Source organism: Falco naumanni, chromosome 8, assembly GCF_017639655.2.
Source record: "Falco naumanni isolate bFalNau1 chromosome 8, bFalNau1.pat, whole genome shotgun sequence".
Taxonomy (NCBI): domain Eukaryota; kingdom Metazoa; phylum Chordata; class Aves; order Falconiformes; family Falconidae; genus Falco; species Falco naumanni.
The window spans coordinates 59,239,454-59,266,405 of record NC_054061.1 but is presented as its reverse complement, the minus strand read 5'-3'; the positions used below and the strand labels follow the sequence as shown (position 1 = coordinate 59,266,405).

General features: G+C 60.6%; 2 protein-coding genes across 7 annotated transcripts in view; one reads left to right on the top strand and one right to left on the bottom strand.

Annotated features, from left to right (window-relative positions):
• Positions 1–311: 311 nt before the first annotated feature.
• Positions 312–6,255, top strand: SLC19A1 (solute carrier family 19 member 1). Of its 6 annotated transcripts, none has more exons than XM_040604460.1 (6): positions 312–542; positions 3,173–3,362; positions 4,126–4,873; positions 5,152–5,344; positions 5,428–5,569; positions 5,668–6,255. In XM_040604460.1, the coding sequence occupies exons 2-6, from the start codon at positions 3,186–3,188 to the stop codon at positions 5,848–5,850; spliced, it is 1,443 nt and encodes a 480-aa protein (XP_040460394.1). In that variant the 5' UTR covers positions 312–542; positions 3,173–3,185; the 3' UTR covers positions 5,851–6,255. The 6 variants fall into 6 exon arrangements, with proteins under 6 accessions (XP_040460394.1, XP_040460391.1, XP_040460389.1 ...); XM_040604457.1 differs by having other exon boundaries at positions 3,052–3,362; XM_040604455.1 differs by lacking the exon at positions 312–542 and adding an exon at positions 569–1,279.
• Positions 6,149–26,952, bottom strand: part of COL18A1 (collagen type XVIII alpha 1 chain) — a 41,554-nt gene continuing 20,750 nt past the window's right edge. The window contains 42 exon segments of the mRNA XM_040604452.1: positions 6,149–7,517; positions 7,608–7,723; positions 7,924–8,121; positions 8,209–8,481; positions 8,618–8,653; positions 8,836–8,964; positions 9,045–9,118; positions 9,219–9,363; positions 9,459–9,581; positions 9,689–9,732; positions 9,822–9,884; positions 10,035–10,077; positions 10,285–10,356; positions 10,564–10,638; positions 10,913–10,966; positions 11,089–11,124; positions 11,228–11,302; positions 11,454–11,516; positions 11,699–11,725; positions 11,835–11,864; positions 12,038–12,127; positions 12,205–12,240; positions 12,644–12,706; positions 12,851–12,895; positions 13,024–13,050; positions 13,166–13,237; positions 13,328–13,468; positions 14,403–14,447; positions 14,614–14,676; positions 14,821–14,970; positions 15,051–15,104; positions 15,269–15,355; positions 15,463–15,525; positions 15,617–15,643; positions 15,726–15,896; positions 15,997–16,023; positions 16,111–16,214; positions 16,332–16,431; positions 16,433–16,471; positions 16,651–16,710; positions 16,802–16,882; positions 19,804–20,348. Of these exon segments, the coding sequence (XP_040460386.1) occupies positions 7,304–7,517; positions 7,608–7,723; positions 7,924–8,121; positions 8,209–8,481; positions 8,618–8,653; positions 8,836–8,964; positions 9,045–9,118; positions 9,219–9,363; positions 9,459–9,581; positions 9,689–9,732; positions 9,822–9,884; positions 10,035–10,077; positions 10,285–10,356; positions 10,564–10,638; positions 10,913–10,966; positions 11,089–11,124; positions 11,228–11,302; positions 11,454–11,516; positions 11,699–11,725; positions 11,835–11,864; positions 12,038–12,127; positions 12,205–12,240; positions 12,644–12,706; positions 12,851–12,895; positions 13,024–13,050; positions 13,166–13,237; positions 13,328–13,468; positions 14,403–14,447; positions 14,614–14,676; positions 14,821–14,970; positions 15,051–15,104; positions 15,269–15,355; positions 15,463–15,525; positions 15,617–15,643; positions 15,726–15,896; positions 15,997–16,023; positions 16,111–16,214; positions 16,332–16,431; positions 16,433–16,471; positions 16,651–16,710; positions 16,802–16,882; positions 19,804–20,348 (3,980 nt within the window). The 3' untranslated portion in view covers positions 6,149–7,303.

Sequence of the window (26,952 nt, the reverse complement as noted above, 5' to 3'; positions counted from 1 at the left end):
CTATGGGCAGCGGGGCGTTAAATCACCGGGGGGGGGGGGGGGGGGGGGGGGGGGGAGCCGGGGCGGCGGGCAGCGTCTCCCCAGGGATGCTGCCGCGCCCGCCCGGCGGGATGCAGGGCCCCGCAGCCCAGAGGCCACGGCGGATGGGCGGGGAGCTGCGGCGGCTGGAGGGAGCCGGGTACCCCGTCCCCCCGGCGGGGTGCGCAGGTGGCGCTGCCGGGGGGTTCCCCCACCTCGCGGGCTGCCGGAGCGGCTTTGCCGGGGAGTGGCCGGGCTGCTCCTCCTCCTCTTCCTTTCCCTTCCCCTCCCCTTCCTCCTATCCGCTGCAATGTGGGCCTTGCGGTCCTCCCCCCGCCGCCCCGCACATGGATCCCGACTACATTCCCTGAGGGCCCCCGCACCCTCCTCCTCCTCCTCCTCCTCCTCCTCGCCTTCGCTGCGGATCCTGCTCCGGCGCGGCGGGGCCGCGGGGAGCCCCGGGACCCCCCCACACCGCGGCCGAGCAGGTGCGGGCCGCCGCCCCCATGCCCGCCGCCCCCCAGGTACGGCCTGGGCTGCGGGGGGGGTGCGGGGTGCTGGGGTGCCCCCGGTGCTGGGGTGCCCGGGGAACCGGGGATGCGGGTGCCCCCCGGGATGCTGGGGATGCGGGGTGCCCCCAAGGTGCGCAGGGTGCCCTGCCTCAAGGTTAGCGGGTGCCGCGCCCCGCCACCCCCCCCCAACACCCTCCACCACGTGCACCCAAGCCCGCCACGTGAAGCAGCCACCCATCCCTTGGGTGCTGGGGTGGGGGGCAGAGAGGTGCCCACACGGTGGGCGAAGGAGTATTTTGAGGAGCTTCCCACCCTTATCTGGGGAAGGTGCCCCAGGGGCTCGTGCAACCCCATACCCTGCCTGCTCGGTGGAACCCCAAAAATGCGTTGTGCATCCGCAGCATCACTTCTGTGCCATCCGCTGCCGGGAGAGCGTTCCCCCCGCTGTCCCATCTGGGCTGCGATGGCTAATGGGTCCCCGCGGAGCCGTGCCTGAGCTTGGCCACCCACATCGCCCACGGCCCTGGGTTGACAGCCAGGTAGCATGACAGCAATCCCTTGTCAAGGTCATGCCATGATAACCCAGCGATAACCAGGTTCACACGGTGATAACCGCTCGAGCTCTGCTCCCTCTCCTCTGCCTGGCTTGCACCAGGGCAGAGGGACAACAGCACCGAGTTGGAAGCATCCCCCTGGGACTTGCACCCACTCACCTCGAGCGGCAGCAGCTCCATGGATGGTCTGCAGAGGTGCAGGTGGGTCTGGCCAGATGGGTTCAGGGCTGGCATCCCTGCATGGGGGGGGGGGGGTACACATGCCAGGAGTTAGGAGACAGCGCTCCCCGGAACGGGGGCACGGGGGCACGGGGGCAGCTGCACAGAACTGCATCCTGGCTGTAGCGCACATGGTTTCCTTTGAGCTGGGGGTAAAGCACGTGTATCCATTCTGGGTAAATGTGAAAGGAAGTGGGGAGCGTCTGCTTCCGAAACAGGTTTAGAGCAGGGGGTGGAAAACAGCCCACTGGGGTCCCAGCACGTGTGGCAGGGGAGCTGCCCCGCAGCGAGGTGACGATCGCTCACATCCGCAGCCCAGTTCGGGGACGAGCGAGTGATGGGGCATAGTCCAGGCACTTGTGGCTGGCAGGGGCCCCAGGCAGGCACGGCATGGCACAGCACTGGGGTGGGCATTCGGGGGGGTTTAGCCCCCTCTCCTTGCCCCTTGCCCTTCACAGCGCAGCGGGGAGGCTGCAGTGCTCCACCTGGCACCCAAGCCAGCTCTGGGCAATAGCTGGCTGGCGGTAAGCGAGCACTGAATCCCTGCCCCGTGCCCCAGGGATCTGTTAAAGAGGTAGGGGTATTTATTTAAGAGGTAGGGGTATTTATTTAAGAGGTAGGGGTATTTATTTAAGAGGTAGGGGCAGTTTGCCTACCTGTGAGCTTGCTGGGGCAAATAGGCACCCCGCTTCCCCCTGCTGCTTTTGGTGTTGATCGTGACTGGTTCTTCCCTGCCAGCACTGGCACCGGCTAGTTCCCCCAGTAGCCACGTGCATTTTCGGGGGGGCTCTTCAGAGGTGAGGCCCCCAGTCTTGTCGTGCAGGATGGCAGAGGAGGGGCATGGACTGGGACCATGGACTTATTTTTAATGACTGTGATTAGTTGTTCTGCAATTAGCAGGGTAATCGGGTTTCTAGACCTTGCTCCCATGTCGTGGATTGGCACACGTGGATTTTTATGACTCAAAAAGCACCATTTATGGCTCAAAACCCGCCACTTTTTGAGGGAGTAGGGAGCAGTGGGAGGACACCCAGGCCAGGCCTTCTCCCTTCCCTGCCTTCATCTCGTGACTGCTAATCGGCCCTACCTTGTGCTGCCAGCTTTGCTGCAGCCAAACCTCAGGATTTGAATATTTAATCCCCCTCCAGACCATGAACCTCACGGCATTTTGCATTTTCCCCAGGCCAGGCGATACCACCCGAGCATTGTGACCTGCCGGGGGACTGCCGAGGGCCAGGGGATTGCCAAGGGGCAGCTGCTTTTCTGTGGCTTGGCTAACGTCCCGCCGACTGCCCAGCTAGTGTGATAACAGCACGGGCGGCTCTGCGCCCGGTGTGCACATTAGCTCGCTTTGACAACCGGCGCAGTGCCTGTGGCTGCTGCCGTCTCCCCCGGAGCATCCTCGGCACAGGGCATCTGCATCCCTCTGTCTCCAGGTCTGCAGCAGAGTGACTCGGCTCAGGGAAGTGTTGCTTTGGGGAGGGGGTAAAACCCCACTGACTCTTAAAAGGGAGAAAGAGGAGGTGATGGAAGCCAAGCATGCCCTGCTTCAGAGCTTGGTGCATCCAGGTTCTTTTATACCAGATTTATAAATGCTGCCCGAAATGCGCCCCCCCCCGGCTTTTGCACAGCGAGACATGCAGTTGCTTTTCTTCTTGCAAGAACATGTCCTGCGGAGAAGGTAGTGGTATTTATTTGCCTTGTGATTCTGGAGGAATTTGAGCCCATGCCAAATGCTTTCTCCCCAGAAACTGCAGCGGCGTGGCTTTCGATGCGTCGGAGAGCGCCTGCGGCCAAAGAGGGGCTGCCTGGCCCGGCAAAGCCCATCTAGCTGACCGTCCCCAGGATAACACTGCTGTCCTGCTGCAGAGCCGGCGGAACCATGCCCAAGAAGGATGATGATGCCAAAAAGCCAGCATCAGAGACGCTGCCGGACCAGCGCTGGAAGCTACAAGTCTTCTACCTCTGCTTCTATGGCTTTATGACACAGATCCGGCCCGGGGAGAGCTTCATCACCCCGTATCTCCTGGGGACTGACAAGAACTTCACACAGCCAGAGGTGAGTCGCGGGCAGCGTGTCCTCCCCGACATCCCCCTTTGCGGCCACAGTCACCACCCTGGGGCTGGCCGGAGCATCCTCCTGTGGTCCTGGGGCATGGAGGGGTGCAGGTGTGCCACGTCCTGGGCAAGGTGGCACGTGGTGAGGCGTGGCGATGCTTTTTGGGAGGGAGAAGGTGGTGCAGTATGGGTCCAGGTGGCAGCATGTCCCCATCTCACTGGGCTGTGAGGTCGCCCTGTCCCCAAAGTCCCAGGCTGAACTTTCCCTGGCGTAAGACTGTGTGGCCAGGGTGGCAGCCAATTCTGGGGGGTGATGCCTGAACCCTGCCCACATGGGCAGCCAGTGGGATGGCGGGGGGTGGCTGGGTGGGGGGGGTGGCTGGGAGGAGCCCCATCCCATCCCACCAGCGAGACCCTCCCATGCTGGCGCGGTGCAGAGTGGGGGGCGTGGGGCTGGGCACCACCAGGCTGCTGGCAGCGATGGGGTTAGATGAGGAAGGGCCATGTGTTGTTGTCCCCTGACCAAGGGATGCTGGCCCCAGTCCAGCAAGCTCTGCATCTGTGGGAACGCTGCGTTCTCGGCACAGGAAGGGGGCAAGGGTCAGCCAGGCCCCCGGCCGAGCACGCCGCAGGACACATTCTTCCCCAAGGAAGTGCCACGATGGTAGTCAGCGGCTGACGCCCACCCGAACCGCCTTCCTCTGGGCTGGGGGCACCCCCCAGGGATGTGTCCCGTGCTTAGCCCCTCCTTGCACGCACGGCAGGTGACCAACGTGATCACACCGGTGCTGACCTACTCCTACATGGCCGTACTGGTACCCATTTTCCTGCTGACGGACTACCTGCGCTACAAGCCGGTGCTGGTGCTGCAGAGTCTAAGCCACATCTCCATTTGGCTGCTGCTTGTGTTGGGCACCTCTGTCCTGGCCATGCAGCTGATGGAGTTCTTCTACAGCATCACCATGGCTGCCCGCATCGCCTACTCCTCCTACATCTTCTCCCTTGTCACTCCATCCCGCTACCAGCGTATGGCCAGCTACTCTCGCTCTGCTGTCCTCCTGGGTGTCTTCACCAGCTCAGTGCTGGGCCAGCTCTGTGTCACCTTGGGCAGCGTCTCCTTCCTCACCCTCAACTACATCTCGTTGGGCTTCGTCAGCTTTGGCCTCATCCTCACCCTCTTCCTCGAGCGGCCCCGGCGCAGTCTTTTCTTCAACCGGCCCGAGGGGGCTGCTGACGAGGCTGCACCCGCTGAGCTGGACGAGATGGCTGGGGGGGGTGGCGGTGGGGGGACGCGGGGCTGGCGGGAGGTGGTACTGTGCCGTATGCTGCGGGAGGTGGGAGTGTTGGCCAGGCAACCCCAGCTCCGGCTCTGGTCCTTGTGGTGGGTCTTCAACTCAGCTGGTTACTACCTGATGCTGTACTATGTGCAGATCCTCTGGAACGAGATCTACCCTGCCACAGACAAACGCCAGGTGTACAATGGAGGGGTGGATGCTGCCTCCACGCTGCTGGGTACGCTTGCCTGGGCTGGGGACACCAGATATGTGGGAGGACACCCCGGTTTGACTGCTTCCCCTGGGAGTGGCTGGGGACACCGGGGATGCAGGGGGACACTCCCATCCTGTTGCATTCCTGCAACTGGCGGTCCTTATGGCATTTTGGGGGATGCAGGGAGTGGCAGTAGTGATGAGATGAGCATCATTAGATGAGATGAGCATCACTAGGCTGGGGAACACAAGGTGGGTCCCAAGCTGGCGAGGTGCTCACACCATCCTTCATCTCCTCCCCAGGGGCTGGTGCTTCTTTTGCTGCTGGCTATGTGAAGATCCGCTGGGCGCTGTGGTCAGAGCTGGTGATCGGGGTGGTGACAGCTTTCCAGGCAGGGCTGCTCCTGTTGATGAACACTACTAGCAACATCTGGCTGTGCTACACTGCCTACGTTCTCTTCCGTGGCTCCTACCAGTTCCTGGTACCCATTGCCATGTGCGTGGTACCCCTAGGGAGCTGCTCCCACCCTGGCAGCCAGGCTGGTACCAGGGGTTCACTGATGCCCTTCTCTTTCCCAGTTTCCAGATCGCTACTTCCCTCTCGAAAGAGCTCTGCGCACTGGTCTTCGGGGTCAACACCTTCTTCGCCACTGTGCTGAAGACCATCATCACCATCATCGTGGCTGACAGGAGGGGCTTGGGCTTGTCTGTGCATCCCCAGGTAAGGACGGGGGGACATCCAGGATGGAGGTGGTCCCCTAATGGTGTGGGATAAAGGTGGGGCTGCAAGTGTCATTCTCTCCCCCTTTCCTCTCGCAGTTTTACGTGTATTTTGGTTACTTCACACTACTGGCAGTCACCTACCTGCTGTCAGCTGTCAGCGTGGGCATCCGGCACAGCCGCCACAAGCAGCCAGCGGAGCAGGCCTCAGCCAAGGAGTTGTGCCAGCTCCCCGCTGAGGTGCCAGCACCGGAGAAGAGCCTGGAGGCAGGCACCGTGTGAGCCTGAGTGCTGGCACTGTGACCCCCGGGGCTGGGTCGCAGCTCCATAAACGAGCATCACTGTCAATGTGTACTTGGTCTCCTGTCCCACCATCTGTCCTCTGCGCCGGTCCGTTGAGGACATAACCCCTTGGGATCAGTTTTCTGATCTGTGGGGGCAGGGCTGTGCCCCCCCCCCCACAACCTGCAGACACTGCCAGAGCAGGGGCAGGATGCCCACGGCTGCCACCACCAGGTACGATGCTGGGGTCCAGGGGGTCTCCCGGCTACCAGCTCCCCATCAGCGTGCAGAGTCAGGCTACAAGAGGATAACATTTCTTTATTCAGTGCCTTTAGAAAATGGTTTATAGAACACAACTGTCAAAAAAAAAAATAAAGATCCACAGGCTTTAAATTGCATTAATTACACAAAATACAGTAGACTGTAAGAAATGGAGACTGTGTGACTCGCACAGCTTTTATGGTAATAATTTCCATACAATAACAAAAAGCTAGTTACAGATTTGTCTTTTCTTTCTTTCTTTCTTTCTTGTTTTTTAGCACCTTGGTTTTGCCCACACCGATTCAAACCAGCTTTGCTGTGCCTTGGCCCTTGGGGCACAGCAAAGGTGGCATGGGGAGGGGGGGTGATGGCAGTGCCCTCGGTACCACATGTGCTCAACACGCACATGCACGTAAACACGTGCCAAGGGCGTGCTTGGCCCCACATCGGAGCCACCCCATCGCCCCGCTCCCGGCGCTGGCCTGCGTGTGTCTGTACCCGGGGTGTGGGGGCACGGCTGGGAGTCCCGAGGGTGTGCAGAGGGGATGGGGGCGACCAGACCCCCTCCCCTGGGCTCGTGAGCTTGCTGGCTGTGAGGTGAACATGAGGATGATGATGGGGGACTGGGTGGAATGGTCCTTACCTGGGGAGGACGGAGACCATCTGGGGGAGCCCAGCACTGCCACGGGATGGTCCCTTGCTTGGGTGGGATGCCGGAGTTTTGGCTGGAGAAGACCCCCTGGCCCCAGCAGCAGGGATTTGGGTCTGACCCCAAGCTCCTGGCGAGGACATTGCAGGGCTGCGGAGTGGTCAGAGGAACACCCCCAGGCTTTCCAGGAGGGCACACCGCATGGCAGCACCAAAATCTCCCTGCTGAGCATCCTCCTGCCCAGCCACCCCAAAAAGAGCATCTGAGCTGAAGTGGTTAAATATTAGGCGTTAGAAGTGGAGCGAGAGGAGGGGGAGGAAGGCAGCCAGCCCACAGCTGCCCTGCTGCAGGTGGGACACTAGCCCCTGCCAACCCAGGGCAGGGGCAATGGCAGTACTCTTTGGCTTCAGGTCTGCGGGAGAAGAAAACCCTGTGGGGCGAGGGTGGGTGCATGGAGGGGGCTGAGGACCACAGAAGTGCTGGGGTGCAGGCTGGCCCGACCCTCCCCAGGGAGATGCGGGGTACCCAGGGGATGGGAAGGTGTCACTTTTTGGCAGCAGTCATGAAGCTGTTCTCAATGCAGAGGACGACAAAGGTGTGCTGGCAGCTGCTGGCCACTTGCTCCAGCAGCTTGCCAGAGCCCAGCGAGGAAGCCTGGCCGGTGGCGGTACGCTCCTCTGTCCGCCACGTCTCGCAGTAGCTCTCAGGCAAGCGCCGGCCCTTGGCATCTGAGCCGTGCCAGACACTCTTCTGTGGCCTGGAAAGGAGAAAGGTGGGGGGCAGCTGTTGGCCCCCACGCTCTAGACCCCATCTCCCCTCTTTCCCCATCATTCAATCCTGCACTCACCATCCCGCATCCCGCAGCACATCCCGGCCATCGAAGGAGAGGATGCGGGCGCCGGCTCGCAGTGGGGCCCCACTACCCGTGAAAAGGGCTTCCCAGTTACTGAAGAGCACTTCGTCCTGGTGGAGGGGGTGGAGAAAGGAGGGGGGGGGGAGGGGGGAGTGTCAACCCTGCCTGCACCCCGAGAGCATCGCCCCAGCAGCCTCCAGGCAGGCGATGCTTCATGGTCACTGCCATGCAGAGAGATGGAAGCTTTGGGATGCCCTGCATCCCTTGGAGCTCACAGGGTGCTGGGAAGGGGATGGGGACACACAAATACCCGGAGGTTGACGATGGGCACGGCGGCACGGTCGGCCCTGCGCACGATGCTGTAGAGGTCCTGCAGGCGGGAGGAGAGGAAGGCGCGGAAGGTGCCGGCCAGCCCGACCTGCCGGGCTTGCTGGAAGCACTGGAAATCAGCACCTCGGATGCCACGCATGCCACCGCTCAGCGGGGCGTTCAGGGCCACCAGGTGAAGCTGCAAAGAAGGGACAACAGGGCTTGAGGGACATACATGGCTTTGGCCACTGTCACCACCTCCTGTCAGTTGGCACTTGGCACTCACAGCGGGCTGGAAGTCCTGGTGCACGTGGGCAGCCACGGGGGCTGGATCCGGCCGGCGGTGGATGTAGTAGCTGTTGAGAAGCTCGTGCTGGTGATGGAGCAGAGGCTGCTCTGGCAGGCGGTGCTGGTTGGCCACCACCTCATCCCCACGCCAGGGTCGGGCAGTGGGTGGTAGGCCATGGTTGCGGAGGGGATGCAGGGGTCCACGGGGCTGGAGGGGGGACTGGGCACCAGCATAGTGGACACTGGGTGGCTTGTCGTACACCTCGTTGTCCTGGGGACGGAAGGGGAGACAGGCTGAGGGCTGGCGCTGCCCAGGGTGGGGATGGGGATGGGGATTGAGGTGGCTGGGGATGGATGGAGATGGGGATGGGATGAGGAAAGATGAGCATGGGGGACAGGGGACTCACCAGAGCTGAACTGGGGATCAGGTTGTGTTCCTCCAGCTGCAAGAGCACAGCACATCAGATCCCTGCTGCCCCCCTCTCCTCTTCCTTGCGCATGGGTGGGGGACCCCCAAGCATCGCCAAAGGACACCACCGAAACCCCAGGGCGATGTCATCTGCACTCCCACAGAGCCAGACAGTGCAACCCAAGACGGGGTGCCTCTCCAGCCCCCACCACTCACCAGCACCCGTCGGAAGCCCCCGCGCAGGCGGACGTAGAGCTCTTGCCGGTCGGTCAGGAAGACAAGGCTGCCCTCAGGCAGCTCGTTTGCGCTGCTCAGCATCGCCTGGTAGGTTGGCAGGGCACGCAGCTGCAGGCACAACCCAGCGGGCGGCTCAGGGCTCGGCCAGCCAGCCCATGGGCAACCCTCTGCCCAGAGCCCTGACTCACCCCCAAGGACACCGTGCTAGTGCCTGGCGGTCCGGGGGGTCCTGGTGGTCCAGGGGGTCCAGGGATGCTGATAGCTGGGAGCAGGGAAGAAGGGTGGAATAGAGAGGGCTGCAGCACAGGGAGGGATGCAGGGGGTGCAGGGAGGGATGTGAGGGTGGCAGGGCAGGTACTCACCTTGTCTGTGGGGACCTGGGAAGGAGGGTGGCCCAGGTGGCCCAGGCGGGCCAGGAGGGCCCTGCCGCCCCTCGTATCCGATACCAGGGGGGCCCTGAGGTCCAGGAGGCCCTGGTGGCCCAACGATACTGTCCCCCTTGGGACCCTAGGCAGTGCAAAAGAGCATCCCTGGAGCAAAGCACCCGGGGATGCTGCCCCCACCCCCGCCCCTCTTCGCACCCTGTGCCACGGGGTACTCACCGGCAGCCCAGGGTAGCCCTGGGGCCCTGGAGGCCCTGGCAGCCCAGAGACGCTGGGACCATAGAGTGGGGTGCTGCCCGGCTCTCCCTTCTCACCCTTGGGACCTGCATCTCCCTTGTCACCCTGCGGGATGACACAGCCTTTGGGTGAGCGACTGGGGCGCACCCTGGTACCCCAAATTGTGCTGAGTGCCAGCCCTGCGAGCCACCACCAGCAGGCAAAGGGCTTACCCGCAGGTTGGCACCGAAGTGACTTGGGTCGTAGGGGAAGTGGCCTGCAGAGAGGGAGAGGAGGGAAGAGGAGAGCCGGGATGGGCAAGAGCCACCCCCTGCCCACCTCTACCTGCAGGGACCTGTCACCTACCTGGGGGTCCCGGGGCTCCTGGATCGCCTTTCTCTCCCTTTTGTCCTGGAAGCTGGTGGAAACCTGTGGGGTGCAGCGGAGATGCCATTTTAGCATTACAGCATCCTAGCCCCAGCTCTAACAGAAGGGGTCTGCCCTTCCCCCCGCCACCTCCCCTCCCTCCTGCCTTGCCGGGGTCCCCAGACTGCTCAGAGGGGGCTGGGACTCCCTTACCAGGGAAGGCTGGCAGCATGGGATGGCCAGAGTCGCTGAAGGCCTGCAGGGATGCAAAGGAAGCAGCTGCAGAGACAGCAGCATTCTCGGGGGGACACCCCTCAATGTGATGCTGATGACAGCCTCATGTACCAGCCCTGGCTGGGATGCCACCAGAGCATCTTCCATCCCTTCCAACCAGGCAGGGGGCACTGGGGGGACAGTCACCAGTCCTCAGCACCCCCATCATGGTGACCATGTCGTTACTCACATTGCTGCTGTCATAGACTATGCTGCCAGGTGGCCCAGGGGGGCCAGGAGGTCCTGGGGGTCCTGGGGGACCCTGCAGGGGGAAAGAAGATGTGTCAGGGTTCTGCAAAGTGGACAGTCCCTGTGGAGGGGACACTGGAGGCATGCCCTGCCCCAGAGGAGCAACCAGTGAGGCATGTGCCCTTTGCCAAAGGGATTTGGGTCCACAGGGAGATCCTCAGTGCGTCTCCCCAGCTCTGCTGGGCCAGTGGTCAGGGGAGGGGGCTGCACCAGTGCTCACCCGCAAGCCCAGCATGCTACTGACATCCGCAGGGTCACCTTTCTCGCCCTTCAGCCCATTCATGCCAGGACGTCCCTGTGGATGAGTAGCACAGGTAAGCCTCCTCCCTATCCCCTTGCCAATCCTAGGGTGACGTCCTGGGTGTCACCTCTGATGCCCCTGCATCACCTCTGACACCCAGGCATTGCCTCCGACACCCTGGCACCACCCCGTCCCTTGGGGATATGACAAGGTTTGGGGTTCAGCAAGTGCAAGACGTGCAAACAGGGTAGAGGGATGTGGTGGACGAGGTGGAGGGGGACAGGTGGAGGGTGGCTGAGGGGACAAACAAACCAGGAGTAGGTCTTACGGGTCTGCCCGGAAAGCCGATCTCTCCTTTCATCCCTGCTCGTCCCTGGGGACCCTGCAGGGGAGAGAAGATGAGGATGAGGGTACTCAAGAGTGGGGGCAACCCCTTGCCCCACTGCCCTGGATCAGCCCCGTCGCTCCCCAAGGGATATGAGGAGGATGGTGATGGTGACTTACCGAAGGTCCCATCGGTCCCCGTAGCCCTGGCTCCCCCTTCAGACAGTGGAAAAGGAAAGGGCATCACCACTGGGACCATGTGGCACCCATTGCATAGGGATGGGCCCCCCCCCCCCCCCCATTCCTGCAGCACACCCACCTTTTCTCCTTTCACCTTTGCAGTGACCACGGTCCCATCGGGGCTGATGATGACGCCAGGCTCCCCCTTCTCCCCCTGCAAGAGAGACAGAGGCATGAGAGGAGATGAAGGGACCAGGCTCCCTCCCGTGGCAGGGCTGGCATCACCACTGGAACCCAGTGGTCACGCAGAATGGGGGACCAGGAGTGCAACCACCCCACGGGCAGAGGTGACCCAGAGCAATTACCTTCAACCCTGGGGGGCCCTGGGGACCAGATGACCCTTGGTCTCCTTTTGGTCCCACTGGTCCCTGCAAAGAGGAGCACAGAGCCCACGTCAGCCCTGACCCACTAAAAGCAGACCCCAAACCCCACCCCCCAGCACCGCTGTGACAAAGTGCGGCAGGACCGACAAGCAGAGGTTTCACCAAACCACGCCCAGAGCTTTCACTGGGGCCACCCCCTGTGGTCCCCAGCCCTGCCAACAACTCACCGGGAAGCCAGCGTGACCTGGTCTGCCCTGCAGAGAGAAGCAGATGCTTGTAAGAGCAAACCCCTCCTTTCCAAGAACCTGGGTGCCCTCCAGGCACTGCTGGAGGGGTGGGTATGGGTGGCAGGAGGGCACCTACCTCTGGACCAGGCAAAACTGCCAAAGACTTCTGGAAAAAGAGACAAAATGTTTTTTTTTTACCTTGAGCTTTGCTCTGAAGAGGTCAGAGCCCCTGGAGAGACCTCCCTCGGTCCCCCCCCACAACGGGTGCTGGGCAGACCACTTCCCCCCTGCCAATTTTAGCTTCCCCCAGCTGTGGTGAAGCCAGGTGTCATCACTTACATCTTCACTTGAGAGAGTGATGACCTGTCCAGGAGGACCAGGTGGACCGGGGGGGCCAGGCAGTCCCACACCATCTTGGCCTCGCTCACCCTGGAAGACACAAGCCATCAGCCCCTGGGCCACCCCCAGCCGGTCTTCATCCTTGTCCCCAGCCTGGTGGCACCTACCTTCTCGCCGGGGCTGCCTCTGTCACCCTTGGGGCCCTGGAAGGAGGAGCAGGTAGGGGTGAACTTTCTGCTTGGCACCACATACAGCCGGACCCTGGCTCACAGGTAGGGAACCCTCCTGCCCACAGCTCAGCAAAATCTTTCAGGCCACCCCCCTCTGCCTGCAAGGTCCAGGCAGTGGGCCACGTTGGGACGCTTTTGGGTGGAGGTGGTGGCGAGCAGGGTGGTGAGCTGATGGCGATGGGGTCCTAAGCAGCATGGACACTCCTGACACGCAGTGAGCCTGGCCCCAGAGCAGGGGAACAGCCAAGAGCACTGGTGGTGGGGGGCGCAAATTTCAGCTGCTGGGGATGGAGCTGCTGCAAGTGGCCCTGAAATGACCATGGGTGCCCTGCCTGGAGCGAGGGGGCTTTCAGAAAGGAGGAGCTGATGGTCCTACCTGTGGTCCGGGGAAGCCCTCCAGGCCAGGGCGGCCATCCACGCCAGGCACACCAGCATCTCCCTGCAACGAGGTATGGGAAAGGGCAAGATGCAGCACAGAGCATCCTCCCGACAGCCCCAGGTCGGGGAGCACAGGGGTCCTGCCCAGTGCCCTGCAAACCCAGGTGCTCACACACAGCCTGTCCCAACCTCCCAGTGCTCCTACCTTCAGTCCCGGCAAGCCGGGCTGCCCAGGGCTGCCGACCTCACCCTGCAAGGAAAGACATGTCAGAGCAGGAGCATCCCCGCAAGCTGCTGTGGGCATCCTGCCTGAATAGAGCCAGGCTCCTGCAGCTGGCTCCGGCAAGGGGTAAGGAAGGTGTTTGAAGGGTTCCTCACCTTCACCCCCGGCAGTCCCGGTACCCCCTGCAAGCAACAAGAAGGGGGCCATGAGCATTGGGTGGTGGCAGGGGACACAACGGCAGGGGATGCCCTGGGGAGCCCAGGATGGAGGAGAAGGAAGGGGAAAGAGTGGAGCTACCTGTGGTCCTTCAGGTCCTGGTGGTCCAGGGGAGCCGGAGGTGAATGGCAGCCCTGAGCCCTCCATGTCGCCCTAGGTGGAAGGAGGAGGAGGGGCTGAGCTATGTCTGCTCCCCCCTGCTCCAGTTCATCCCACCCCCCCATCACAAGGGTGATCACTTACAAATCCAGCCTCGTAGCCTGGCCCTGGTGGTCCTGGGGGACCGGGAGGCCCTGGCTGCCCTCGGGGTCCGATGGGCCCGGGAAGACCAGCTAAGCCCATTTCTCCTGGGGCTCCTGCTGGTCCCGTTTCTCCTTTGCTGCCCTGCAAAGGGGACAAGAGACAAGGTGACAACGATCCCTGACCAGAGCCTGCAAGCTGGGGGCAGCGCATCCCCTCTTGCATCCCCAAACTGTCCGTTGGGACAGGGCACAGATGCTCCCCGTCCCCAGGGCAGAGGGGCTTTGCGGGAAGGGGCATTGTCCGTCTCAGGCATCCTTCAACCTGGCTGTCCTCGGATGGCCCCGGCTCCCCATGCAATGTGCACAGTGGCCACCAGAGGCTCATCTAAAATCATAAATATGATTTTTTTTGCACATGTTGCTGGCTCCGATGCTGCAGCAGAGCTCAGTGCCGAGGGGGATGCTGGCAGGCACCTCGCTGTATGCTAGGGGTGCTGTGGCTCTTGGAGTGGCAGGATCAGTGCCTATGCCCGCTGCTGCCCCGTCTCGGTGCTGGCATCATCAAGAAACCTTAATTCTTGAGGCTTTTGCCCCCAGCTCATGCTGCGGTGGATGGGTCATCCCAAGGGGCATCCTAGCCCCCAAGGGAGGGAAGCATCCCACCAAGCCTCTACCTCCACTCTTGGGGATTCGGGGCAGGAAGAAGCTGGAGCGGGCAGGCAGGTGAGTGATGCGTAGATGGGATGTTTTCCAGCAGGGTGTGGGCACCCAAATTCCCCCAAGAAAATCCTCTTTTGTGCCTCGAAACACCCTGCTCGTCTTTCCTGCCCACTTTCTGAGGCGGCAACACCCAGAGCAAAGCCAAACGAGGGTGGTGGGAGCCCGGTGAGCATCCTGGGGATGGTTGGCAGCTCCATGCACCCTTAAGCTGTGGCATTGCTCTGCTCTGGGAGGAACTCAAATACTAGCACACCCCCTCCCAGCTCGGGTACAAGGTGGCCCCCCATGTAGCATCCCCACCTCCCATCTGCAACGCTTGTGGGACCCTCCTAAGAAACCTGTCCCATGCACAGTACCTTGGGTCCTGGTACACCGGGGAGGCCGAGGTCACCTATGTCACCCTGGGGAGGAGGAGGAAGAGGGTATGAAGAAGCTGTCCAGCTCTAGGCAGGAGCAGGTAGGTGCTCCCCAGCCTGGGGATGGAGGGACCTGGGACCTCCTGGAGGTGTGCCAGGAGTGTCAGACAGGGGAGCCATGACATCCTCCCGAGGGACAGGAGACACTCACCTGCTCTCCTTTGGGCCCCGGCTGCCCAGCTGCCCCATCTCTTCCAGGAGGACCTTGAGGACCCTGCAAGATGCCCAAGAGCTGACTCCAGGGGAAATGCTACGGGGTGGGTGGGCACTCAGCCCCCCACCACCACAGGGGCAGTTACAGCCCCACCACTACAGAGTGGCTCTGGGATGGGTCCTCTTGGCCACCCCATATACCTACCGCTGGCCCTGGGGGTCCAGGGATCCCATCCCTGCCTGGCAGCCCTGGTGGTCCTGGCAGATCCGTGCGGTTCATTCCAAACCGCCCTGGCTCCCCGGGCAAACCAGGCACACCAGGTGGCCCTGGGGGACCAGGCGGCCCTCGCGGACCCTAGAAGGAAGAAGGGGACGGTGGCTGAGTGTGTGTCCCTGCTCCCTGCCGGCAGGACAAACACTCACCCACACACTCACCCGCAGGCTCTCCAGGTCACTGCCGAAGCCAGAGCCCTCCATGTCGATGAAGGTCTGGGGGAGAAGCACAAAGATGATGTCAGGCATAGATGGCCAGGGTCAGGGTACCTGATGTTGTACTGCCACTGCCCAGGGGCTGGTGGCAGCATCCCACTCCTCTATGGCTTGATGGACCGCCCCCCCCATCCCCAAATCCCTGCATCCCAGGGGGCACCCACCAGCTTGTCGTGCTTGGAGGAGGGTCCTGGTGGTCCCGGGGGGCCAGGTGGTCCAGGGGGTCCCCTTGGTCCCACACCCGGGTCACCCTGGCACAGAGGAGAGAGCATGGCTTGTTACTGCAGCCAAACCAATGGCAAGAAGAAGGGGGGACAGCAGTGTGTGCTGCCCCCCCACTACTGGCACCGGCACTCACCTTCTCCCCCTTCAGACCAGGCTCCCCTGGTGTCCCAGGGAACCCCTGGGGCCCCATATCGCCCTGCAAAGGAGAGTGGTGGCGGGTCAGTGGGTGGCAAGGCAAAGGGGTGGCTGGCACCCATCACCCTGCCATTCCCCCCCACCCCACTTACAGGTTTGCCGTCCTCACCAGGATCGCCCTAGGGATGGACAGGGGAGAGGTCAGTGCACAGGCAGGCAAGGGTCGGGGGAGAGGGGATACCCAAAGGGTGGGGGACTCACGGGCTCGCCGTCCCTGCCGGGGGCTCCATCCTTCCCTGGTGGCCCTGGGGGACCGGTGACCTGCTCCACCACTGAGCCATCAGCATGCCGTGAGAGGGTCCCAGGGGGGCCAGGGTCACCCGGTTCCCCTTTCTGGCCCTTGGAGCCAGGGTAGCCAAATCCAGCGCTGCCCTGGGAGACAAGGAGATGGAAACAGGGATGGGTAGCACATCCCCAGGGGTGACAGTTCAGCCAGGCATGGCTTTGCCCCAGCTCCCCCAGCGATGCTCACCTTAACGCCCAGTTCTCCTTTCTCCCCCTGCGGGACAGAAACAATGAGGAGTGGAGTGAAACACAGACATGTCACTGACATCCTCGAGCCCCTGGGGTCTACTCTCTCACCCACCTTTTCACCCTTGACACTGCCTGTCCCCACGATGCCGCTGGTCCCTGAGTCCCCTTTCAGGCCACGCTCACCCTTCTCCCCCTTTTCGCCTTTGGGGCCGGTGCCTGTGGGAAGGGAAAAGGGACCCAGTTGTGCTTGGGGACGGCCACCCCACCATGTCCTTGCTGGTGTGCCCGGGGGCTGGCCAGCATGGTGGGGGAGGGGAAACCTGCTGGCATCACCTCCCGTGGAGACCCGCAGTGTCTCCTCCGCTCTTGTCCTCTCAGCTTGCTGTGGGGAGCCTCCGCTGCTCCTCGGCTTGTTGCCCGCCGCCACGGGGGGGAGAGTTGACGGGGATGGCATCCACCAGCCCTGGGACGCCCTGTGCCAACAACAAGGGGACACCGCGGTTCTGTTCACTTCCCAGCGCCCTCCCAAAAGGGACAGGCGCCAGGACCCCATGGGGCGTCCCGGGACCTTGACCATGGAGGGCACTCAGCCTTCCTCATCCCTAAAATCTTGGGGTCCTGCCACTGAGTGCACCCATGGGCACCAACTCACCCCAACTTTCCCTGAGGGCTGGTGTCCGCCTTCTGCCCCGCTGCCAAAATCACCAGAGACCTGCGTTTGCCCGGGGAGACGGAGTGAGGGGTGAGCCATGAGCACGGGGCAGCAGCCCTGAGCCTGCCCCAGCCGGGCTGCCAGCGCTCACCTCGGTGTCATCCTCCTCCTCCTCACACTGGCGTTCGGCTGCTCGCGGGTCTCCTTGCAGCTTTAAATCAGCAATCACCCCCTGGAAGGAAAACACACCGAGGGCTGCCACGGATGGCCAGGTGCCATGGATGGATGCGTGCCACAGATGGACGCATGCCACGGATGGACGTGCGTGTGTGTCGCAAGCCACCCTGCGGCATGATGTGACCTGCCATGCCACTCAGCCACCACGTCCTCGAGGGCCCTGTGCACATCAGGCTCTTCTGCCTGGTGCAGAGCACGCTCTCCACCTGAGCATCCATCCATAACCCACCACTGAGAGGTTTCAAAGTCGCAGCCCTGGTGCCCAGCACCACCAGCATGGCTTGACAAGCCATGGGAAGAAGCCACGTGCCAGCTCTGGCACCCAGCGAGCTGAGCGGAGGTAGCAGCCAGGATCTATGCAGCCAGACAGCAATGCTTTTAAAGGAACTTTTTTGGCTGTACTCCTTGTTTCCCCTCTCCGGAGGGCTCCCCGGCCACAGACAACCTCTCTGTCCCAAGCAAGGACAGCTGGCAGGTCCCAGTCCAGCGCAGCCCCAGTTTTGTATTTCTTAGGCTAATCTGCACTTCCTTACCATTTAGTTGGGTTTTGCAAGCACTGTGTGCATCCAAGCTGCTTGTTTACACAAGAAATGGCCAAAAATTCCTTCCTAAGGATGCTGCATCCAGACAAAGCCCCACAGCTAAGCTACCTGTACTACCTGGGAGGGCAGCATCCCTGCCTCATCTGGGGAGGGTGTGCGGGTACCAGCAGCTCCCATGGTGATCAGGGTCACCCAGTGCATCTCAGAGCCTGTCCCAGGTCCTCACTGCTGGGATGGGACACAGGGATGCTGCCAGGATGGGAAACTGCTGGGATGGGATGCTGCCCATCCCTCTGATCCTGGTGGGGAGGTAATGGAGACCACGCTGGGAAGCGAGCTCAGAGAGGGCAGATACCTCCCACTTGGTGTCTCTTCTCTGGGCAAGACACCTAAAAAAATATTTGGGCTCTGTCAAAAGCACAGCACACCACGTCCGGGAAAGAGAGCTGTGCTCAGGAAACATGATGGGTTTAAGAAAACAAGAATCAGGGGCAGCTGCAGTTCAGCCAGGCTGGCTGTGACAATATAATATGAATATATTATAAATACATTATATTATAGATATATGAGATACATATATTACAAATATATGTATTTTGTATTTTTATATATTTATTATATATATATAAATCCCTCCCGCAAGCAAATGCCCCCCAGGTGGGTTGTGACCTCCTCCAGCTGCTCACCCTTGTGACAGCTGACTCTAATCCATCCCTCTCTTCCCCACCGAGCACCAGCAGCAAGCCCAAGCTTTAATAAATGCAACGCTCCAGCCTGGTCTTCCCCATCCTGGGGTCTGGTGGAGGCACCAGCAATAATCTGATTCCAGCCCTGAACCGAGGCATCCCCATGAGGGATGCTTATAAGGGGCCTTTGCAGCCCATTTGCCCCAATAAAGGGGCCAGCAGCACCATAGGTCTTATCATGCATCCACTTGCAAACAAAGCCTCCTGCCAGACCCCAGGTGAGACCCCATTTACAGTAACCCCCTTGATATCTGCTGCCCCAGGGGCTTCTGCGTTACCTGCAGGCTCTGCCCCTCCAGGTTTCATGTGGTTGACACAAAGGCAACTCGAGAAGAAGCACCAATGGCAGCTGAGAGCCCACCAGCTGCCTGCAAGCAGCTCATCTTGTGGCTTGACCGAGCGCCAGGTTTTAATCAGCTTGATGCCCCGTTAGTTCCAGATAATGCAAGTCAGGGCTGGTCAGCGATGGCAATACCACGAGGCAGTCAGATGCCAAGGAGACGTCCCAGCCTGTGCTCCCCACTCCCTTCTCAGCCGGCCAAGGCAGTCAGCCTCCTTCCCTCGATGGCTGGCTATTCCCCATGGGAAAACCGGGGGTGGGCGGTGGGGTCGAGTGTTTGGCAAGCTTGGGAACATCACCTGTTAGAAAGGCAGCACTGCTTCGCTCTGCTCTGGGCTTGTTGCTTTGCCTTCCAAATGGTGTCAAACCCTCTCCAGCTGGGCCTCCACGGCCACGACCTGGCCCTCCCAGCATGTTCAAGAGCAAAAAGTTGCTCTTGAGATCTCAGTGGACCAACGCAAATCCCAGTGCAAACCAGTCTCTAGCCCATCAATCATTAAGCCCTTGCTGGGGGAGCTTTCCCTGCCTGAAGCCATTTAACTGGGACCGCGGCAGCTGCTTATTAGTCAAGATGACGTTTAAGCTCTGAAACGTGCTTTGCAAAGCTCCCCAGGAAAAGCATCGCTCCACTCAGCAGAGCCCCTGTTGCTGGGCAAACCATGCCCAACGCAGGGAGAACCAGCAGTGCAATCCTGAACTTTTCTCTCCTCAAGCACCGTGGGGGATTTCCATGTCAGCCAGGCATTTTCCCCACACTTTCCATAAACCTTATCTAGAACATAAGTCATGCTCAAATCATGGGCTGAGCTATCACCTTCTCTCCTTGCTCTCCAAAGTCTTCCTGCTGATACCACCCAATGTCAGCCAACAAAGATATACTCCAGCCCAAGCATTTTTTCCAGCTAAGAGAGACATTTCTCCAGCCAAACCAGTTCCTCCACCAAAGGAGTTGGGTATTTTTAGCAGTGGGGAGATTCAAAGAGGCTCTGTCCGTTTGCTGGAAAAGGTACGGGCAACGGTGGCTGCTGTAGCACAGCCTCATCTCCTCCTTGCCAGCCTACCTCGGGAGCTTTGCTTTGGTGAGACCCAAGACAATAGCTGGTGGCATCTGAAGCCACCCTTCCCCCCCAGATCAAGTGTCTCCTTTCCCAGGGACACACACGGAGCATGGCTGCTGGTTTGTCTTCTGGATAAAAAGGTTGGTTCAACAGGCACAAACTGGTGTCACGTCCCCCCAGCCTCACCCAGGCTTCTTGGAGACGTTCTTTGGGGTGCCCCGAGGCCTTACCTGGTATTTATCTGGGTCGGCCCCTCCAGCCTGAGCAACAAATAGCCCTGAGCCATCTTCCAGCTCCATCTCATCCGGGGAGCGCTCGAAGCGGACCCGCTCATGCTCTTCACAGTCCAGGTAGAGGATGACTTCATCCTCCTCCACACTGATGGCAAAGCGCGTCCACTGGTTGAGTAAGGTGGGCACGGTGAAGGTGGCTGCTGCATATGAGCTTGGAGAGCCCGGCTCTGTGTAGTAGAAGATGATTTGCTGCTTGCCTGCCTGCAGCTCCGAGAGCTTGACACCCACATAGATGATGCTCTGCGAGGAGTCCGTGACAGCAAAGAGCACGCCGGCCCGGGGGGTGGTGGGCTGGATGTGGAACAGGAGGGAAAAGTCCCGGTAGAAAGGGCTCGGCAGGTGGTACCGGGCCACCTGGCCTGTGTTGGCATTGGGGCCAAAGACATAGCCGGGGTTGTTGTCGGGGCCATAAATTTTGAGGATCTCCTCTGGTGGGGGGTCTCCAATCAGCTCCAGGAGGCTGACGTCAGCGCTGAGGTCCTCTGCAAGAGGAAGGGAAAGGGGATGGTCACAACCAGCTCAGCAAGGATGGTGACTCTCAGCAAGATGCCTTGAGGGGATGCCACTGTCCAGCCTCCCCCCTGCTCACCCTCCCCAAGGCCCAGGACTTTCCTTCAGGCAACTCCTTGAGCCACTCCCACCGCACTGTTCGGCTGTGACTCCCAAAACACCACCCATTCCCCGCTGCTGGCTCCAACTGCAGCTGGGACACCCCTGAGGTGCAATAAAACCAAAGGGATCTTGCCTGTGGTAGCAACATGCCCATGCAGGCAGTGGGGAATGCTGCTGGAGCACCTCATGCTGAACAACCACAGAGTCATGAGGAAATGTCTTGCATCTGTACCCACTCTGGGTCATGGTGACCCCTCATGTCATCCAGGGACAAGCTCACAGTGTCACCCCGGTTGGGAATAAATCAGAGCCATCCCCTTGCAACACCCTGGGAAGAAGGCTCCAGCCGGCGCGCCCTGTCAGCTTCCCAGATGATCTCAATTTGGAGCTCGCCTGCTTTCCTGACTCCCTTTTCTCAAGGCGCTTGGGGAAGTTTTGCTTCGGACGGTCTCTCCTACCCGACGCAGCTGAACATCTGGCCGAGACGAGCCGGCCCTCTGTACGCCATCTCCCGTTGTTTTGGCAGCAGACACATCCACATCGCCCACACACCGGGCGCTGGATTCCTCCTCTCCTATGTCAACTGCTCGGGCTGGTGCCAACTCCATGGGAGCACACAGGGTGCTTTTTAACTCTGTGTTCTCCGGGAGTGAGCAAACCCAACCACCTCAGCTTTGAAATGGCTAAGGGCTCCACACTGGGCATGCAAGCTTAGTGCCCATTTTGGCCCCATCCTGAGTCAGGAGCAGGAGCTGAGACAATTCAGTGTCCCCAGCTCCATCCCTGAGGTTTCATGTGAGCAACAGTGGGTATCAGAGGTGTGCTGAGCCCAGGAGCACCAGTCAGGAACCTCCACCCTGCTCTGGAGCTAGGCATTGTCCTCCAGAGCTCTTAAAAAAGAACTAAAAGAGCATAAGAAAAAAAAAAAAAAAAAAAAAGAAATCAGCCCAGCCTCTCCCAGTCTGGAAGGAAAACACATCTCTTGGGATAGTGGGAGGAGATGAAAACCTGGATGCCTCTTCCAAAGCCTGGGGGTACCTGCACACGCAGAACATCCTGAGCCTCTCCCCACTGCTGAGCCCCAGTGCCAGCACCAGCCCCATGACAGGGACCCAGGCAGCTGGGACATCAGAAATGCCACTGATTAGAGGCAGGGGCAAGTTTCTCTCCGCCAGACCCCAGACCCACTGATCTTCTCCTGAGCCAGCTGGTCTGAAACTACCCTGTGCCCACCCTGCTCCCCCAGGCCCTCCCAAGCTTGGCACGCCAAAACTGAGCATCCAGATGGAAGGAAACCTCCCTCCCAGTCTTGCACCAGCGCTGCTGACCCCCTCATCTGCCCTGCACCGGACTGGGCTTGCCCATGGTGCAACCCCAGCCTGCTCGGAGGAAAAGGGCTCAGCGCAGTCCCCCTGCCTCGCTGTCTGTGGGGTCCTCTGGATCCTGGAGTCCAGCATCCTTTTGCACCCAGATGCTGGCAGCCCTACACCAAAAATTATAGGGTGAGCAAGCAGGGCTCCCCAGACCCACAGTGAGCTCCAGACTGGCACCCACCCTTGAGGCACCCCATTCTCAGACACCCCACAAGCTTGCTCCCACTGCCCAGCCCCAGCTGTGCCATCCCCAGTCCTGCCGGTCACTCTGCAGCAGGCAGCTGTGGTCAAGCCGACTGCAAATACCAGGATGCAGGGATGGAGCTTATCTCGGGTTGGAGGAAGCCGAATTCACAGCAGCTTTAAGGGAAGAGGAAACCAGAGCTTCCTCCCGGGGGTCTGCAGGGGTATAAGAGCCAGTGCTGCAATTTCTGCAGCCAGACAAGCCATTGTCTGCCCCCAGAGCTTGGGATGACGGGGGGGACAGGCTGAAAGAGGCTTTTGTTAGCAATGCAATTTTCAACCACGCTCCCCTTGGCATTTCAGCTGGCTCTGGGATCCTCCCTCCTCTCCAAACATGCCACTCGCCCCCAAGCCCAGGGTGAGAGCTGGGTGCTGGTGCTTCCCAAAGCAAATGGGGACACACAACCCTGGCACAACACACAAAGCAGAGGCCAGGGCTGTGAGGTCTGGTGTGGCTTGGGGAGCAGGGGGGTAGAGACCCCTTTCAATAGCTGCTCCCCTGCAAAAGCCAAGTACACCTTCTGAACCCCAAATCTTTCAGGCCATGCCTGCTTTCTCCATAGGGCACCCAGAGCCCAAGTATCACAGCCTCTCCCCTCCCTGCAGCAAACTGGCAGCACCCACTGGGGAGCATGGGGAGCCAGACACGGCTGATGCTGCAGCGGTTTCAGGATGGGTGCTGGCATGGCACGGCTGCACGGGTGTCTCTGGACACAGTGACCCAGCCATTTGCTCCTGTTGTTGTTGGAAAGGCGCCAGGGTTGCTCCAAGCCACCTTCTCCCTCTGCCATGACCTTCCTGGCTGGCCTGAGCCAGGGCTGCCAGCATGGCCCCGTGCATCCCATCCCAGCTGGGATTCAGGGGACCGCCAGCATGCAGGAGCATCTTGAGTCACCGCATGGGGTGCACCACAGTCTCCACGTCCCCCACCCATTCCCAGTGCTGCCCATCCGGGACCATATGCCTCCCCCATGATGCCGCTGCACCCCCCTGGGGTCAGCTGGCGAACAGAGCCACTCTGATGCTGAGGGGACCACATGCGTGACCCCTGCCTGCCGCCCCCCCGCTAAATCGCCCCTTTGACGGCGGCAGGCGTCTCGCTGCTCCTGGTCGGCAGCCCCAGGTCATCACCCGGGGGTGCAGGGGGCCAGCGCAGGAACACAGCCTCATTCAGAGGGCTTGGCGGGGGGAGCAGCGAGCTCCCACTCCTGCTTTCATCCCAAACTGTCTTCTTGCTCTTGCACCCCGCCGTGCATTTCTCTGAATGCCAGTCCCCGCCTCGCTCCCTTCCTTTCGCCGCCCTGCCAAAGAGGCACGTCTCGGTCCCTGGCTGACACACAGAAGGGTCACAACCACCTAATGACGAAGCTAGAGGTGAAGTAACCTCTCCTGCCTGCCAGGCAGGGGGGGATCAAACATTAGCTGTTGGGTAAATCATTAACCTCAAAGCAAAGGGCCGCTCTGGGAGAGGGGAACATGTGGGCACAGCCATGGGTCACCTTGAAGCCTCCTCATTGCCATGGCCCCAGACACTGCTGCTGTTGGGTGGCTGTGGGGTCCTGGTCCTTCCCCTGTCCCTGAGGGGAGCTGCCAGCTTTGCAAGCACCCTGCTCCCAGGGTGGACACCACAAAGCCCTTTGCTGTGCACTGCAGCACCTGCAGACTGGCCCTGAACGCCAGCATGATGCGTTTGGGGAGCACCTCTTGTCCTGGCCCACCGTGACGCTGGCTTTGAACCTGGCCACTGCGTTTCATCGAGGATGAAACAGCCCGAGCATGGGGTGGCGACGCTCAGCCTTGCTGAGGGAGCCAAAAGCACCTGACGATCCCTGTTTGAAGAAGCCGAAGCTGGATGGAAAGCGTTTTTGGACTCACCACCATCCCATGAGGACAAGGCAGAAGCATCCCTTAGCACCTAAAAAGCTGGGGGAGTTTGGGGAGGGGAGACACACACACAGACACACGGACATCACCCAGCAACATTACCTGCAGAAGCATTAATAAAGACACAAGAATACCCTTCGTCCTCCTCGGGGAGAGCATCACAAGGCAGAGGCAGGCGCCCACCAGCCAAGTGCATCCAACACAGGTCTCTGACAGCCTCGCAGAAGCCCTGGCACGGCGGGGGGGTTACAGGGACCGAGGCGCTACACCCGGGGAGCAGGAGCAAGCAGAGAAACCACTCCACGTAGCGATGGCACCGCGATTCAAGCAGCCCCTCCCACTCATGCAAAGCCACCTGAATTTCCGCCTCGCTGCTGTGGCGGAGGTAATTTGGTAATCTGAAACGGTTGGTGCCCAGCACGCTGCAGAAGGGCAGGCGGGTCGGGATGGGCAGGCAACGGCCGGCTGGCGGTATCAGTCCGGGTAAGGAGGATGCAAGCCCCGTGCCACTACTACCATAGAGTCGCATAGCGGCGGTTAGTAAATCAAACTCGAGAGGACCGGAGTTATTGGCAAGAGGACGATCCACACCGTTAGCCATCCTGTTAGGCAAAGGAGGGCTCCAGCTCCCGTTCACACTGGCCAGTGCCAGCCCCCAGCGGCCAGGGCCATGCTGCATGTTCGGTGGGGTGGGCGATGCTCCATGGTGCTGTTGGAGTGGTTGTGCCGTGGGGTCCCGGGGCAGCACTGCCTGCTCACGGGCACTGTCACCTGGTGGGAAAGGAAAAGGGGCACTACCTGGCCGGGGACCTGCTGGTCTCTGCAAGGACACTCGTGTCCCCATCGCTGGGGGGGTCCCTGTCCCCAGGAGCTGTAGGTCTTTGGTGGTCCCCATCTCCAGGAGCTGTGTGTCCTCAGTGGTCCCCATCCCCAGGAGCTGCGGATCCTCAGTGGTCCCCATCCCCAGGAGCTGCGGATCCTCAGTGGTTCCTAGGAGCTGTGGGTCCTTGGTGGACCCTGTTCCCAGGAGCTGCGGGTCCTCAGTGGTCCCTGTTCCCAGGAGCTGCGGGTCCTTGGTGGACCCTGCCCTCAGGAGCTGCGGATCCTTGGTGGCCCCTGTCCCCAGGAGCTGCGGATCCTTGGTGGTCCCTGTCCCCAGGAGCTGTGGGTCCTCGGTGTAGCTGCTGGCTACATCCTGGCCAGGGGTAGGTGACGTGCTGCGGGGAGGAGCGATGCTTGGTTGTGCTGTGCTCTCCACCAGCCCCGTGGCATTCCCGTCCCACTGCTGGGTGTTTTCAGCTGTGGTCCCCTGGCTCACAGGTGCTGCTGTGTGGGGATCAGGCTCCTGGAGCTGTGGGGTGGTGATGTCCATCACCTGGCCACCCCACGTCCCTGGGGACGCACTGGGGGTGACAACTGCTGCAGAGGTGAGTGGCTCCAGTGTGGCAGTTCCCTCGGCGGGTGCCACTGGGCTTCCCGTGGTCTTCGTGCTGCCCCAAATCCAGTCCAGGAGCTGTGTTTCGGAGGAGGAGAAGCAGCAAGCCAGGAAGAGCAGAAACCCCAAGCGAGGTGGGGCCATTAGGAAGGCAAAACAAGGCCTGTTACTGCAGAGAGTGAAACGGAGAGGCAAGAGGAAGGAAAGGAGGGAAGAGGCAGGAATTTTGCCCTGGTCAGGCTCCCAGAGCACTCACATCACTCTCTCCTCCCCAGCTCCAGCACACAACACTTCAAACCAGAGCGGAACAGCAGGAGGAGTGGCTCTGCCAAACCCTCCTCTCCCAAGCGCCAGCCTCCCCGCACCCGGCACGGCCCCCCCAGAACCCCGCCGCCCAGCTGGGAACCCACCTGAACCCCCCAAAACCTCTGGGAGCCGAGCCAGCCCCTCAGACGCACCCTGTTCCCCGTCCCAGCTGCTACTGCCAGCTTTTTAACTCCTTCCTGCCCAGAAAAATCCAAAATCCTCTCTCCCTGCTCGGTGGCTCTGGTTAAATTACTGGTGTCAAGAGCTGTACATGGGGGTGTCATGCATGGACACAGTCCCCAGGGGTGCCTAAACTTTGGTGGGATGCACAGATCCCCCCACTCCAGGTCTTTGGGGAATACAATAAACTCAGAGCAAAACCGAACAAGGAGGGAAAAAAATCCCAGAAAACATTTCCAAGATTTCCACCAGCTGGAAACACAAGTCCCAAAGGTCAAGTGCTTTTAAGCCACTTTCCTTGGCGGCTCAGTTACAGGGCCAGGACCCCCCAGGTGCTGTCGCAGGACAGTGAGGGGAGTGCTTGCAACCCCCCCGACACAAACATCACGCGCCAGCGATGTCTCGAAGCCAGGAGGTCTGAGCAACCACAGCCTTGAGCAGTCAAATTTTCCTGAAGCCCGGGATGAAAATCTTCCCCCAGCAGTGCTGATGCTCTCCCACGCCCCCAAAAATTCAGTTGTTCTGTGCCTCAGCTTAAAAAAAATCCCTGCAAGTCCACTTATCTGGCCCATCTTCCCACATCAGCACTGCCCTGCTCTGGAGACAAGGACACCTGCTCCTGGGAAACCCCATTCAAGGGGGTCTCCTGCAGGGATGCATCACGCCCACGGACTGCATTGTCACGCTGCTCTTGCTGTGACACCAAGCAAGTCACTTTCACGGCTCAAAAAGTGTTCCCTAGAAGGGACACTGAAGGAGAGGTGACAATTTCATCTCCCCCTAGCCAGGATGCTGCGCTACCAGGAAAGCTGCGGTCTGTGGTAATGTGGTCCCGCAACATGGAGCAGGAAAAGATACAACTCTCCTGATGCACTGGTTTAAAATTATTCAGGAAAAGCACTGAAACAAATGCTCAGATGTCTGTTTTGCTTTACACAACATTTCTCACACTACTTTTTAAGCGAAACGGGTTAGTTTTCTCCTTAAAATGGTAGCTGGCACGGCAAGGATGCTGTTGCTAATATGTTTGCCCCGTGACTGATGCTGTTAGGG

Excerpts from the sequence above, each read along its gene's own strand:
- SLC19A1 (XM_040604454.1), top strand. The coding sequence starts at position 1,263 with ATGGATGGTCTGCAGAGGTGCAG. Across the intron at positions 1,286-3,172 it reads GATGGTCTGCAGAGGTGCAG|AGCCGGCGGAACCATGCCCA; the intron begins GTGGGTCTGGCC and ends GTCCTGCTGCAG. Across the intron at positions 5,345-5,427 it reads TTCCTGGTACCCATTGCCAT|TTTCCAGATCGCTACTTCCC; the intron begins GTGCGTGGTACC and ends TCTCTTTCCCAG.